This window comes from Mobula birostris, chromosome 7, assembly GCF_030028105.1.
Source record: "Mobula birostris isolate sMobBir1 chromosome 7, sMobBir1.hap1, whole genome shotgun sequence".
Classification (NCBI taxonomy): Eukaryota; Metazoa; Chordata; class Chondrichthyes; order Myliobatiformes; family Myliobatidae; genus Mobula; species Mobula birostris.
In genome coordinates this window covers 5,510,575-5,526,547 of record NC_092376.1, presented here as the reverse complement: position 1 = coordinate 5,526,547, position 15,973 = coordinate 5,510,575, and the positions used below count along the sequence as shown (strand labels likewise).

Genomic DNA, 15,973 nt, shown 5'->3' with positions numbered 1-15,973 from the left:
TACAATTATGTCCCTTGTATTAGCAGATCATGACAGTGCAATGAGGTAGAACGAGGTACAATAACAGAATGCAAAATAAAGTGTAACAGTTACAGAGAAAGTGCAGTGCCGGCAGACGATAATGAGCAAGGCCATGATGAGGTAGACTGTGAGGCTAAGAGTCCATCTAATCCAGGGGTTCCCAACCATGGACCAATACCATAAAACAAGGGGTCTGTGGGCCCCAGGTTGGGAGCCCCTGCTCTAATCATACTAGGAATCTGTTCAAGGGTCTCTTTACAGCGGCACAGAAGTTGTCCGTGAGCCTGGTGGTACACACTTTCAGGCTTTCCTATCTTCTGCCTGATGGGAGAGAGAGATTGCCCGGGGCATATAAAGGGCCTTTGATTACGCTGGCTGCTTTACTGAGGCAGTGAGAAATGTAGACAGAGTTCGTGGAGGGGAGTCTGGTTTCTGAGCTGTGTCCACATCTCCCTTCTGCAGTTTGCCACAATCACGGGCAGAGACGTTGCCATACCAAGCCGTGACGCATCCGAGTAATGGGCGTTACGGTAGCATAGTGGTGAGCACCACACTGTTACAGCGTCAGTGATCCGGTTCAACTCCGCCACTGTCTAAGGCGCGGTCACGCTGTGATGCACTGGGTTGGATGCTCTCTGTGTGCATTGATCAAACTTGGTGAGGGTCAAAGGAGACATGCTGAATTTCTTTAGCCTCCTGCAGGAATGCAAGGTCAGCCATAGGACGTGTGGCAGAGGAGTCGGGCGGCCACACAACCTCTCCAGGCCTGCTTGCTCAGTCAATGTCTTGTCCACCAACTTAACTCCTCCTTTCTGCCCCCGACCAGGACACACAGACACCGACCACTCTGGGTGTTCACAAAGTCATAGAGCACCACAGCATAGGAACAGCCACTTCGGACCATCTAATCTGTGCTGAACCTTTGCTCTGCCTAATCCCCTCGACCTGCACCTGGACCACCTCCCATCCACGTGCTGAACCAAATTTCTCTTAAATGTTGAAATCGAACCTGCATCCGTCACTTCCCCTGGCAGCTTGATCCACACTCTCACCACCCTGAGTGAAGTTCCCCCTCATCTTCCCTTAAACATCTCACTTTGCACCTTTAACCCATGACCTCTAGTTGTAGTCCCACCCAACTTCAGTGGGAAAAACCTGCTGCACTTACCCTATCAAATCTCCTCTCATTCTCTTCCGCTCCAGGGAAGAAAGCCCTAACCTTTCCTCATAACTCAGATCCTCAAGTCCCGGCAACATCCTTGTAAATTTTCTATGTACTCGTTCAACCTTATTTTCCTCTTTCCTGTAGGTAGGTGACTAGAATTGCACACAATACTCCAAGTTAGGCCTCAACAACGTCTTGTACAACTTCAACATAGCATCCCAAAACCCGTGATTTTTTAAAAACGCAAACATGAGGAAATCTGCAGATGCTGGAAATTCAAGCAACACACACAAAATGCTGGTGGAATGCAGCAGGGCAGGCAGCATCTATAGGAAGAAGTACAGTAGATGTTTCGGGCCGAGACCCTTCGCCAGGACTCACGACGAAGGGTCTCAGCCTGAAACGTCGACTGTGCTTCTTCCTGTGGATGCTGCCTGGCCTGCTGCGTTCCACCAGCATTGTGTGTGTGTTACCTGAGATTTTTAATACTTTGATTTATGAAGGCCACACCTCAATCTACTTGTGATGCCACTACCATGGAATTATGTATCTGTTTTCCCAGATCCCCCTGTTCTGCCACACTCCTCAGTGCCCTACCGTTCACTGTGTAGGACCTACCCTGTCCCCCCCAAAAGTGCAACACCTCACACTTTCCTGCATTAGATGACAACTGACATTTTTCAGCCCCTTTTTCCATCAGGTCCAGATCCCACTGCAAGCCATGATAGTCTTCCTCACTGCCCACTAAACCCCCAGTCTTGGAGTCATCTGCAAATTTACTGATCCAGTTAAGCACATTATCACAACCAACAACAGACCCAGCAGCAATCCCTATGGCACACCACTAGTCACAGACCTCCATTTCGAAAGGCAACCCTCTACTACCACTCTCTGGCTTCACCCTCCAAGCCGATGTATAATCCAATTTCCCACCTCATCTCGAATGTCAAGTGACTGAGCTTTCTTGTTCAGATTGCTGTGGACCTGATCCGAGTCATCCCTGGCCCCTGTACATTTTCAATCTTATCGAGGCCTTTCCTGTAGGTAGGTCAGCAGATGAATCAGTTTGATTGCCCTTCGTGCCAGTCGCTCCCCCCTCCCCCGGCGCCACTCACCCGCACTTCCTTGAAGAGCCGGAGGATGCTGTCAGTCAGCATGAAGTAGCGGTCACTGAAGCTCCCCGTCCCAAGTCCCAACTTGCGCTCTTCTCGGAACTTGGCCATTCCGTGCTTCTGGTCAGCCACCTTACTCCCTGTGGGAGGCAGAGCACAGCAGGGCGTCAGACACAGCAAGGGGTGGGGAGAGAGCGGGGGGAGTGTGCATACGGCAACAGGGGGAGGGAGCAGTGCACGGGGAGGGGGAGGTGTGGACTGAGTGGAAGCTGCAGAGGAAGAGAGGAAGATGTGGAGGAAGAGAGGGAGGTGGGTGACAAAGAGGGAGTGTGAGGAGGAGATGATGGGGGGTAAGGATAGAGTGTGTGAGGGGAAGGGGGAAAGATCTCCCACCCAGTGACGTGATCAGGAACCCAGGACCACACCTACCCAGGTACATCAGCATGGTCTCCAGCGCCGTGTTCTTCTTCACCACCAGGTAGCAGTCAGCCCCCAGAGAGTGCAGAATGGGCAACACCTTCTCGGAGTAATGGAGGGGCCGCTCTGAAAGAAACAACAACACTGTGATTGAGATGGGATAGACACACACCCTTAACACAGGGTGTGGGGTGAGCGATTAGTACACCGAATGTACTCAAGAGTCATACAACAGAGAAGTAGGCTGTTCAGCCCCATTACTCTGTTCCAGCCAAGGTGTCTGTATCAATCCCACATGTACAGACGGTTGTCTAACTGTATCAATCCCACATGTACAGACAGTTGTCTGACTGTATCAATCCCACATGTACAGACGGTTGTCTGACTGTATCAATCCCACATGTACATACTTCAATAGTAAATTTACTCTGAACTTTCAACTTACCTGTGTTTGGTATTGGGATTGGTTTATTACTGTCACATGTACTGAGGTACAGTGAAAAGCTTGTCTTGCAAACTGTTCATACAGATCAAATCATTACACAGTGCACTGAGGTAAAACAATAACAGAATGCAGAATAAAGCAACAGTTTCAGAGGAAGTGCAGTGCAGGCAGACAGCCACCGACTCACTCTGCCTCTCCCTGCAGATTCTGGATCACACCTACAAGCTGAGGTTCCTGTAACAGTTCATCGAGGGTTGAAGTTCTGTGTTGTAGTGCTCCGTGACTCCAACAACAATGCAGAATAAAGTATAAAACCTACCAAAAGGGTGAAGTTCAGGTAAATGATAAGGTGCAAGATCATAACGAGGTAGAATGGGAGGCCGAGAGTCCGTTTTAATGTACAACATGTCTGTTCAAGTAACACACATCAAAGTTGCTGGTGAACGCAGCAGGCCAGGCAGCATCTCTAGAAAGCGGTACAGTCGACATTTCGGGCTGAGACCCTTTGTCAGGACGAAGGGTCTCAGCCCGAAACGTCGACTGTACCTCTTCTTAGAGATGCTGCCTGGCCTGCTGCGTTCACCAGCAACTTTGATGTGTGTTACTTGAATTTCCAGCATCTGCAGAATTCCTCGTGTTTGCATGTCTGTTCAAGTGCTTGATAACACTGGGGTAGAAGCTGTGCTTGAACCTGATGTGGCATGCTTTCAGGCTTTGTAATCTTCTTGCCTGATGAGAGAGGGAAAAAGTGAGTGTCCAAGGTGGGTGGGGGTGTTTTCTAGACCTGCAACATTTCCTCATGGCTCTTGAATTCAATCTGCTGGCTAATGAAGGCCAACACATAATACACCTTCTTACCCATCCTACTAATGAGGTAGATTGTGAGGTCAAGAAACCATCTTATCGTTCAATATGTTTGCTCAAGAGTCTGATAACGGTGGGGTAGAGGTTGTTCCTGAGCCTGGTGGGACGTGCTTTCAGGTTTTTGTATCTTCTGCCCGATGAGAGAGGGAAGACGAGAGAATGTCTGGGTGCGTGGGGTCTTTGATTTTGCTGGCTGATGCAGTGAGAAATGTCGGCAAAGTCTCTAGAGGTGAAGCTGGTTTCTGTGATGTGCTGTGTCGTGTTCACAATTCTCTGCATTTCCTTTGGCTTGTCTCTCTCTGAACCTTTCCTATCCATTGTTTTGTATTTGCACATTTTGTCTTCTTTTGCTGTGAATGCAAGAAAATGAATCTCAGAGTAGTCTACGGTGACACACTGTACTCAACGGCCACCTTATCAGGTTCACCTGTACACTGGCTCATTAATGCAAATACCTAATCAGCCAGTCAATGCATGAAAGCATGCACACATGGTCAAGAGGTTCAGGTGTTGTTCAGACCAAACATCAGAATGGGGACGAAACACGATCTAAGTGACTCTGACCATGGAATGACTATTGGTGCCAGACGGGGTGGTTTGAGTATCTCAAAAACTGGTGAGCTCCTGGGATTTTCATGCACGATGGTCTCTAGTGCAGGGATTCCACAGACTGGTCCATGGCATAGAAAAGGTTGGGAAACCCTGCTCCAGAGCTTACAGAGAATGGTGCGACAAACAAAAAAAAGACATCCAGTAAGTGGTAGTTCTGTAGGTGAAAACATCTTGTTAATGAGAAAGTCCAAAAGAGAATGCTCATAGGAAGATGACAGAAACTCATATAACCGCACATCACAACAGTGGTGTGCAGAACAGCATCTTTGAATGCACGGCACATTGAACCTCGAAGTGGATGAGCTAAGCAGCAGAAGACCGCACCGGGTTCCACTCCTGTACTGAATAAAGTGGCCACTGATTACATATGCATGCACATTAATAATATATTTGCTTTGAGCTTTGAATTCCTATTTATTTATATATAGATGCAGCACAGAACAGGCTCTTCCAGCCAACTAGACGCACTGCCCAGCAACCCACCTATCTAACCCTACACTGATCACGGGACAATTCACAATGACCAATTAACCTACTTACCGATACGTCTTTGAACCGTGGGAGGAAATCAGAGCATCCGGAAACCCAGTGTTCATGGGGAGGGGATACAAACTCCTTTCAGATGGTGCCAGAATTGAACTCTGAACTCCTGTGCCCCAAGCTGTGGCCATGTCATGCCAACTCCTAATCATGGCACGAATGTGTGTCACCAATTTATTTGCACTAAATCCATAAGTTTTTCTATGCTTTGGTGATTCAGATTGAATAAATGGGGAGCATGGGACAGACTCAGGGAGGGAACACGAACAGAGAAAGCAGATTCTCAGCTGTCTACAGTGTCTTCCCTCTGCCTTGTGCAGCTGGATCCTGGACTTCCTGTCAGATGACCAGCAGGTGGGAAGAGTGGGCTCCCTCACCTCTGCCCCATCCTCAACACAGGAGCCCCTCAGGGCTGTGTCCTAAACCCCCTCCTTTACTCTCTGTATACCCATAACTATACCCACAGTTCCAATTTGCTAATTAAATTTGCTGACAACACTACACTGATTGGCCCTATCTCAAATAATATCGAGGCAGCCTACAGAGAAGTTGTCATCTCCCTGACACAGTGGTGTCAAGGAAACAGCTTCTCCCTCAATATCGCAAAAACAAAGGAGCTGGTTGTGGACTACAGAAAGAATGGAGACAGGCTAGTCCCTATTGACGTCAGTGCATCTGGGGTTGAGAGGGTGAACAGCTTTAAGTTCCTCAGCTTAAACATCACTGAGGATCTCACGTGGTCTGTACATACTGGCTGTGCCGTGAAAAAAGCACAACAGCGCCTCTTTCACCTCAGATGGCTGAGGAAGTTTGGTATGGGCCCCCAAATCCTAAGAACTTTCGACAGGGGCACAATTGAGAGCATCCTGACTGGCTGCATCACTGCCTGGTATGGGAACTGTACTTCCCTGAATCACAGGACTCTGCAGAGAGTGGTGTGGACAGCCCAGCACATCTGTAGATGTGAACCTCCTACTATTCAGGACATTTACGAAGACAGGTAAAAAGGGCCTGAAGGATCATTGGGGACCCGAGTCACCCCAAACACAAACTGTTCCAGCTGCTACCATCCGGAAAACGGTACCGCAGCATAAAAGCCAGGACCAACAGGCTCCGGGACAGCTTCTTCCACCAGGCCATCAGACTGATTAATTCATGCTGAGGCAACTGAATTTCTAGGTTATACTGATTGTCCTGTTGTACATACTATTTATTGCAAATGACTATAAATTGCACATTGCACACTTAGACGCAGACGTAACGCAAAGATTTTTACTCCCCGTGTATATGAAGGATGTATGTAATAAAGTCAATTCAATTCAATTCCATCTCCTGACCAACCAGAGAGCCAGCTGAGCCAAGGTGCAGTATACTGCAGGCCCTCCTGGTGGTGGTGTTGAGCTACGTCTGGTTTCCCCCCAACTCAGCACTGCCATCAGCAGGGGTCCTAGATCCTTGCGGCACTCCACTAGTCACCGACCTCCAGGCAGAATACTATCCTTCCACAACTACCCTCTGCTTTCTTCCTGTAAGTCAATTTTTGATCCAAACAGCCGAGGTTCCACTGATCCCATGCCTCACGACTTTCTGGATGAGCCTCCCATGGGGGACCTTGTCAAATGCCATGCTAAAATCCATGAAGACCACATCTATCACCCTACCCTCATCAATTTCTTTTGCTACCTCTTCAAAAAATTCAATTAGGTTCGTGAGGCACGACCTTCCCTTCACACAGCCATGTTGACTATCCTTGAGTAGACTGCACTTCTCCAAGTGCTCGTAGATCCTATTCGTAAGAATCCTTTCCAATAGTTTGCAGACCACTGATGTAAGACTCACCGGTCTATAGTTCCTAGGATTCTCCCTTTTACCTTTTTTAAATATGGGAAGAACATTTGTAATTCTCCAATCCTCCGGCACCTCCCCTGCAGCCAAAGAGGATTCAAAGATCATAGCTACAGCTCCAGCGATCTCTTCTCTCACTTCCCACGGCAACCTGGGGTATATCACGTCCGGCCCTGGAGACTTATTAATCTTCATGTTTTTAAGAAGATCCAACACTTCTTCCTTAATCTCCACATTGTCCAGCACACAGGCCTGTTCTATTTCAACCTCACCCCAATCAAGGCCCTTTTCACTTGTGAATACTGAAGCAAAGTATTCATTTGGGACCTCCCCAACCTCCTCCACCTCCAGGCACACGTTGCCTTCTTTATCCTTTAGTGGCCCCACCTTCATTCTTGTCATCCTTCTGTTCTTCACATACGCACAGAACGCCTTGGGGTTCTCCTTAATCCTACACGCCAAGGCTTTCTCGCGCCCCTTTTGAGCTCTCCTAAGTCCTTTCTTAAGCTCCTTCCTGACTACCCTATATTTCTCATGAGCCCCTCCTGCTTCCTGCTTCTTATGTCTAACATATGCTTCCTTCTTCCTCTTGACAAGTTGCTTCATGTGTTTTGTCAGCCACGGTTCCTTTTTCCTACCGTTTTTTCCTTGTCACAGTGGGACAAACCTATCCTGAACCCAGCACAAGTGGCCCCTAAACTTCCTCCACATTACTTCTGTGCTTTCACCCTTGAACATCTGTTTCCAACTTACTCTCGATAGATCCTGCCTCATCCCTTCATAGTTAGCCCTTTCCCAGTTAAGCGCTTTCCCATTTTGTCTGTTTTTATCCTTTTCCATAGCTATGCTGAAGCTAAGGGAGTTGTGGTCACTCTCACCAAAATGTTCCCCCACCAAGAGGTCTGCCTCCTGACCAGGTTCATTACCCAGAACTAGATCCAGTATGGCCTCTCCTCTCGTCGGCCAGTCCACACACTGTGTCAGGAATCCTTCTTGAACACACCTGACAAATTCAGCCCCATCTATCCCCCATTGCAGTCAGGAGGTGTCAGTCAATATGAGGGAAGTTGAAATCACCCATAATTACAACCCTGTGTTTCCTGCACTGTTCTAAAATCTGCCTGCTTATCTGCACCTCGGTGTCCCGAGGGCTATCTGGGGAAGGGAAGCCCCTTTCTTTGAAGGTGGACATCTCAGTAGTTCTGGAATGAAAAGCCTCATCCTGAGAGCTGATGCAGCAGAGCCGGAAGAACTGAGAGAAGGGGATGGCATCCGTGCTGGGTTAGGGGCTGGTCACTCATGTCATTGCTGCCCTCTAGTGTTCACTCCGTGAAAGACAAGCTGGATCAGCAACTGCATTAACATGTGATGAGGAACTGTTGCATGCTTGTTCTTGCAGAAACCTGGCTCTAAGACTAAACATCCCATGCACCATCAATTTGCAGGTCATGACACTCAGGGACTTGGGCTATATCATTTTTCGTGACTGCATGTTTTTCTGCTATTATAACTGTATGTGCTGTGTGCTGATGGTACTGTGCTTTGCATTTTGGCCCCGAAGTAACACTCTTTCAGTTGGATATACTCATGGGTATGATTGAATGAGTTAAACGAACTTTACCATGTTCTGCCTGTGCAATGATTTGATCTGCACAGAGTCAGAAAAATACAGCACAGAAACAGGCCCTTTGGGCCATCTAGTCCGTGATGAATCATTTAAACTGCCTCTCCCATCGACCTGCACTGAGACCACAGCCCTCCATATCCCCACTGTCCTTGTACCGATCCAACATGCAAGACAAGCTTTTCATTGTATCTTGGTACAATGCGTATTACTGTATGTTTCAATATTTTGATATAGGTGTGACACAAAGCTAATCTTAATCTTATCACTGAACAATATAAATCCAATTTCTCCCTCCACAGAGGCTGCCTGACCTGCTGAGTGTTTCCAGCATTTTCTGTCAGTTATTCCTGTGTATGTTACATAGCAGGAGGGGGGAGGGGAAAAAAAACTAAACTAACCCATTTCCTCCCTGTCGATCACCTCAAAGCAACACCAGTTGTCTTTCTCCTTGGTGGTCAACTTGCGAAGATACAAAACTTCATTGGTCAACTCCTGCGCCGTCATAGTGGCTGGGACCTGAGCAGAGAGAGAGAGAGAGAGAGAAAAAATTAGAGCCTACCTTATTGAACCGTACAAAGTTCATAAGGAGCAGAGATGTGCAGCTGAAGTTTCCCCGGCAGAATAATTGCATTGAAATATCTAATACCAGAGGGCATGCATTGAATTGAATTGACTTTATTACATCCTTCATGTACAAGAGGAGTAAAAATCTTTACATTACACCTCCATCTAAATGTGCAATGTCTAATTTATAGTAATTTATAATAAATAGTATGTACAACAGGTCAGACAATATAACATAGAAATACAATTGTGTCAGCATGAAGTAATAAGTCTGATGGCCTGGTGGAAGAAGCTGTCTCGGAGCCTGCTGGTCCTGGCTTTTATGCTGCGGTACTGTTTCCCGGATGGTAGCAGCTGGAACAGTTACTGGTTGGGGTGACTCGGGTCCCCAATGATCCCTCGAGCCCTTTTTACACCCGTCTTTGTAAATGTCCTGAATAGTGGGAAGTTCACATCTACAGATGTGCTGGGCTGTCCACACCACTCTCTGCAGAGTCCTGCGATTGAGGGAAGTACAGTTCCCATACCAGGCAGTGATGCAGCCAGTCAGGATGCTCTCAATTGTGCCCCTATAGAAAGTTCTTAGGATTTGGGGGCCCATACCAAACTTCTTCAACCGTTTCAGGGGAAAGAGGCACTGTTCTGCTTTTTTCACCATACAGCCAGTAGGTACAGACCACGTGAGATCCTTGGTGATGTTTATGCCGAGGAGCTAAAGGCTGTTCACCCTCTCAACCCCAGATCCATTGATGTCAATAGGGATAGCCTGTCTCCATTCCTCCTGTAATCCACAACCAGCTCCTTTGTTTTTGCGACATTGAGGTTTTCTTGACACCACTGTGTCAGGGTGATGACTTCCTCTCTGCAGGCTGCCTCATTATTATTGGAGATTAGGCCAATCAGTGCAGTGTCGTCAGCAAATTTAATTAGAAGATTGGAGCTGTGGGTGGCGACACAGTCATGGGTATACAGAGAGTAAAGGAGGGGGCTTAGGACACAGCCATGAGGGGCACCTGTGTTGAGGGTCAGAGGGGCTGAGGTGGGGGATCCCACTCACCTCTGGCCATTTAAGGGGAGAAAGATATGTGAGTGGCAATTTTTTTTTGATTACACAGGGCTGTGGATGCCTGGAATGCACTGCATAGGGTGGTGGCAGATACATTAGGGACATTTAAGAGATGTGTAGATAGGTGCATGAATGTGAGGGAAAGGGAAGGACAAGGACATGCCCATATTCACCAGAGTGGTGAATCTGTGGAACTCGTTGCCACAGGTGACTATGGAGGCCAAGTCACTGGGTATATTTAAGGCAGAAGCTGACAACTTCTTGATTGCTCAGAGCATGCAGGGATATTGGAAGAAGCAGGAGATTGGGGCTGAGAGGGGAAATGAATCAGTCATGATGAAATGGCGGAGCAGACTCCATGGGCCAAATGGCCCAATTCTGCTCCTATATTTTATGGTCTTATTATAATGGCTATTGACCAGTCAATCACAAGTGAAGCCCTCCTCACTATCGAGCACACCTACATGAAATACTGTCACAGTAAAGCAGCATCCATCATCAAGGACCCCCACTACCCACAACGTGCTCTTTTCTCACTGCTGCCATCAGGAAGGAGGTACGGGAGCCCTCAAGACTCTCACCACCAGGTTCAGGAACAGTTATTACCCCTCAACAGTCAGGCTCTTAAACCAAGGGGATAACTTCACTCACCCCATCATTCAAATATTCCCACAACCAATGGACTCACTTTCAAGGACTCTTCATCTTACGTTCTCAATATTTATTGCTTATTTATTATTATTTCTCTCTTTTTTGTATTTGCTCAGTTTATTGTCTTTTGCACTCTGGTTAAACGACCAAGTTGGTGTGGTCTTACATTTATTCTGTTATGGTTATTATTCTATAGACATTGAGAATGCCCTCAAGAAAATGAATCTCAAGGTTGTAGATGGTGACTTTGATAATGAATTCACTTTGAACTTTGTGTTGGCTGAAGGGATTAATTTACTTGTCCATTTGATTATTAACTTAATTGGATTAGCACAAGCTCCTGTCTATGTACTATGTTCAAATAAAGGTTAGCGGTGAGGGATACAGGTCACAGGAAGGCTCCTCCTCCACATTTTACTATGGGGGGGAATGGCAGAGGGGAGGGAGGGAGAGAGAGAGAGAGAGAGAGAATGTGTGAGAGAGAGAATGTGTGAGCGAGTGATTGTAAGACTGTGTGAGAGCGAGTGTGAGTGAGTGTGTGTGTTTGTTTTCTTAACACGGAGAGTGGTGGGTGTGTGGAACACTCTGCCAGGGACATTTACAAAACTCTTAGATACACACATGGATGATAGGAAAATGGAGGTGTATATGAGAGGGAGGAGTTAGATTGATCATGGAGCAGGTTAAACGTAATGGGCCGTAAAGCCTGCACTGTGCTGTGATGCTCTTTGTTCAGAGGGTTGGGAACATTTGAGTATATTCAAGAGAGAGATGGGACAGTAAACGTGGTGACACTTGCCAGCTGCCCAGCACATTCCTCAGACGGAGCTGGTCGTTGATGCAAGTGCTGCATTCACCGCACGTTTCGATGTACATACAACAGATTAATCTTAAACACAAGAGATTCTGGAAATCCAGAGCAATACACACAAAATGCTCGAGGAACTCAGCAGGTCAAGAACATTGATAAATTCTGGCATCTTCCCCCTTCCTTTCTCGTCCTGATGAAGGATCCCAGCAGAAAATGTCGACAGTTTATTCCACTCCTCAGATGCTGCCTGACCTGCTGAGTTCCTCCAGCATTTTGTGTGCATTACTGACAAGTAAATCTGAACAGATGAGAACGTAAAACCTTCCCGCTGTATCCCAGTACCTGTGACAGTTATAAACCAATAACCAGTCACTACAGACATACCTTTAGACTCAACTCACAATCCTCCTTCTTCTCCTCCAGGTAGACGGTGCAGATAAAGTCCCCGGCATTCTGCAGGGTGGGGGGGGAGGGGAAGAGGGAGAGAGAGCACAATATCAGGTTGGCAGTATCTCATGTGGGCACATGACCAAGTGGTTAAGGCATTTTGACTAGCGGCCTGAAGGTTGTGAGTTCAAGCCCCAGCCGAGGGAACGTGTTGTGTCCTTGAGCAAGGCACTTAATCACACATTGCTCTGCGACGACACTGGTGCCAAGCTGTATGGGTCCTAATGCCCTACCCTTGGACAACATTAGTGTCGTGGAGAGGGGAGACTTGCAGCATGGGCAACTGCCGGTCTTCCATACAAACTTGCCCAGGCCTGCGCCCTGGGGAGTGAAGACTTTCCAGGCGCAGATCCACGGTCTCGCAAGACTAATGGATGCCTTTTTTTTTTATAAAGTATGTCTGGTACCCTGGACCCTGCTCCAACTCCCAATCATTGACCCCAGCCCGATCTCTGTCTGGCCCTAGCCCATCTAGACTGTAGCTCGACCCTTGGTCAGTGTGAACTCAGACCAGCCCTGGTCACTGACTTCTGTCTGACCCTGGTCAGTCTAGATGCTGTCTTGACCTCTGATCACCAAACCCCATTTCTCTAGACCCCCCCAGACTCTCACAAATGCCTCTGGATATACTATGGAGAGCAGACAAACTGGCTGCATCACTGTCTGGTATGGAGGGGCCACCGCACAGGATCAGAAAAAGCTGCAGACAGTTGCAAACGCAGCCAGCTCCACCATGGGCACTAGCCTCCCCAGCACCGAGGACATCTTCAAAAGGCAGCATCCATCATTAAGGACCCCCATCACCCAGGACATGCCCTCTTCTCATTGATACCATCAGCGAGGTACAGGAGCCTGAAGACACACACTCAACAATTCAGGAACAGCTTCTTCCCCTCCACCATCAGATTTCTGAACAGGTAGTGAACCCATGCACGCTACTTCCCTTTTTTTTGCTTTTTTACACTACTTTATATATAGATATAGTTTTTATTATTATGTATTGCCATGTATTGTTGCCACAAAACAAATTTCATGACAAATGTGAGTGATATTAAACCTGATTCTGATCCCAGCCTAACCTGCGATCACTGACCCCTCTCTGTCTCGACCCTGGCCTGACCTCTGATCACTGACCCCAGCCTGACCTTGGTCTGTCTACGTGCTGACCTGTCTGGCTTACAGCTGGATATTTGCTAACATATTCACCCCTCCCCATCGGATATCACAGACCAAACTCTCCCCTCCTTCCTGCCCACAACCAGCGGAAGCCAGATTTCCCCCAGTGTGGGGAGGTGAGTCACCACCACGTGCTTATCCTCGGGATGAGCCCTCACGAGGGGGAGGGGGAGGGGGAGGGACGTGGATGGGATACTCAGTAGTGAGGCCTGCTGGTGAAGGACGGCCCGGGTGGTTGGCCTCAGCAACTCCACACTCCCCTCAGTCCCACAACCCCCCTCCTCCACTCAGAGGGGAGATCCCAGACTCAGGAGTAGGGGAGAGGGGAAAGTTGTCCCTCCCTCCGTCAGTGCAGGGGGACACACCTCACCTGGCCGGACTGCATCAGCGGGGCGTCCCGGAGACGAATAATACTAACGATCTCGTCCAGCTGTCGCTTCAGCTGATGCTCGTCCACCTGCGGGGGGTAAGGAAAGGGTTAACTCTCCGTGAGCCCCCATTACCCCAACCAACAGAGGTCTACAAGGCAGGGAGAGGAAACTGTTAACTCTCCACGCATCACCATTATCCCAATCAACAGGGTCCACAATACGGGGGAAGGAAAGCGTTAACTCTCTGTGCAACGCCATTACCCCAATCGACGGGGGTCCACATGGCGGGGGAAGGAATGGGTTAACTTTCCGTGAGCCACCATTCAACTGGGGTCTACACAGCCGGGGGGGGGGGGGGGAGAGGGGGGAGGGGAAGAATGGGTTAACATCCGTCCATTGCCATTTCCCATGAGTTGGGTGCGGTGGGGGAAGAGCGTGAACACTGTCATTAGCCCCCATCAATAGGGGTTTGGTGGGTGGGAATGGGTTTATGTCTGTGGACTGTCATTATCCCCATCCATGGGGTCCTCAGGGAAGGCGCTGAAAAGATTAGCACTCTCTGTAAGACACACCACACTCACAAGCACACACAAAATTCGGGAGGAAATCAGTAGATCAGGCAGCATCTGTGGAAATGAATAAACAGTCAACGTTTTGACCAGAGACCCTTCATCAGGACTGGAAAGGAAATGATTGGATGGGTGGGGAGTGATTGTGGTGGGAGACATGGTGTGGATGGGAGGGGGCACCTGAGAGGGGGTGTTGGAGATGTGCGGTTTGGAGATGGAGATGGAGTTAAGAAATGGGAGGGAGTGATAGAGATGGAAGTGTTTTGAACATGGGAAGGGTGATGACAGGGGATTTGGAGGTGGGAGGAGCGGCGACGGGGGATTTGGAGGTGGGAGGAGCGGCGACGGGGGATCTGGAGGTGGGAGGGGGTGATGAAGATGGGCAGTTTGGAAATTAGAGGGGGTGATAAAGTTGGGTGGTTTAGAGATGGGAGCGGTTGATGGGGATGGGACAGGAGGTTATAATGGGGAGTGGGGATGGAGATTTTGGATTTGGAGATGAGAGAGGTGATGATGGGTGATTTGGAGATGGGAGAGGTGACGATGGGTGATTTGGGGATGGGAGAGGTGATGATGGGCGATTTGGGGATGGGAGAGGTGATGATGGGCGATTTGGGGATGGGAGAGGTGATGATGGGCGATTTGGGGATGGGAGAGGTGATGGGTAATTTGGGGATGGGAGAGGTGATGATGGGTGACTTGGAGATGGGAGAGGTGATGATGGGTGACTTGGAGATGGGAGAGGTGATGATGGGTGACTTGGAGATGGGAGTGGGGTGATGAAGTTGGGCAGTTTGGAAATTGGAGGGGGTGATGAAGATGGGACAGGAGATTGTAATGGGGAGTGGGGATGGAGATCTTGGGTTTGGAGATGAGAGAAGGTGATGGAGATGGGAGGTGGTGATGGAAATGGGACAGCGGTTTGGGACACTGGGTTAAAAAGGCACTCGGGAACCTGGAGTGGACAAGGGAAGAGTTGATGAAACCCAACAGGTGAGTCACTCACGTTGAAGAGCATGATGAAATGATTGATGAGATCCTCGACCACTCGGCCCACCTTGTTGTCCTGCCCATCCGTCTGGAAGAGTGTGGGCCCGAAAACAATGGCCAGATTGTGTGTGGTCATCTGGTTCTTATCGGAGACCTTCTGTACACTGCAATAGAAACCAGTTCATCACTCAGCCACTGCACAGAACCTTCCCCAGGGACCCATCTCACCTCGTCCTGGGAGGCACCTGTCCACCTCAAGCTGGAAATTTACACCTGACCACCTGTTGTGACTCTTTCTCTTAATGTCACCATCCTCACCACCCCACCCCAAGCAGCAATCTAATGACCTTATAATCATGGAGACCAGAAGAATAGGACTCAACACATCTATGGAGGGGAATAAACAGTCGGTATTTTGGGCTGAGACCCTCCATCAGATCTGGAAATGAAGGGGGTGGGGTGGAGATGGGACGGAGTACAAGATGGCAGGTGATAGGTGAGGGGGAAAGGTGTGAAGTAAGAAGCTGGGAGGTGATAGGTGGAAGAGGTGAAGGGTGGAAGGAGGAGAAATCTGATAGGAGAGGAGAGTGGACCATGGGAAAAAGGGAAGGGGGAGGAAAACCAAGGGAGGTGATGGGAAGGTGAGGAAAAGAGAAGTGGTGAGAGGCTAACCAGAATGA

General features: G+C 48.6%; 1 protein-coding gene across 9 annotated transcripts in view; it reads right to left on the bottom strand.

The window, feature by feature from the left end:
• The window catches only part of LOC140199979 (arf-GAP with Rho-GAP domain, ANK repeat and PH domain-containing protein 1-like), a 290,953-nt gene that overhangs the window by 19,739 nt on the left and 255,241 nt on the right, over positions 1-15,973 (bottom strand). For all 9 annotated transcript variants that reach the window (XM_072262527.1, XM_072262524.1, XM_072262526.1 and 6 more), the window contains 6 exons: positions 15,310-15,457; positions 13,734-13,820; positions 12,125-12,193; positions 9,047-9,164; positions 2,728-2,841; positions 2,302-2,438 (listed from right to left, as the gene is read on the bottom strand). In XM_072262527.1, the coding sequence (XP_072118628.1) occupies positions 2,302-2,438; positions 2,728-2,841; positions 9,047-9,164; positions 12,125-12,193; positions 13,734-13,820; positions 15,310-15,457 (673 nt within the window). The remainder of the gene's footprint in view (positions 1-2,301; positions 2,439-2,727; positions 2,842-9,046; positions 9,165-12,124; positions 12,194-13,733; positions 13,821-15,309; positions 15,458-15,973) is intronic.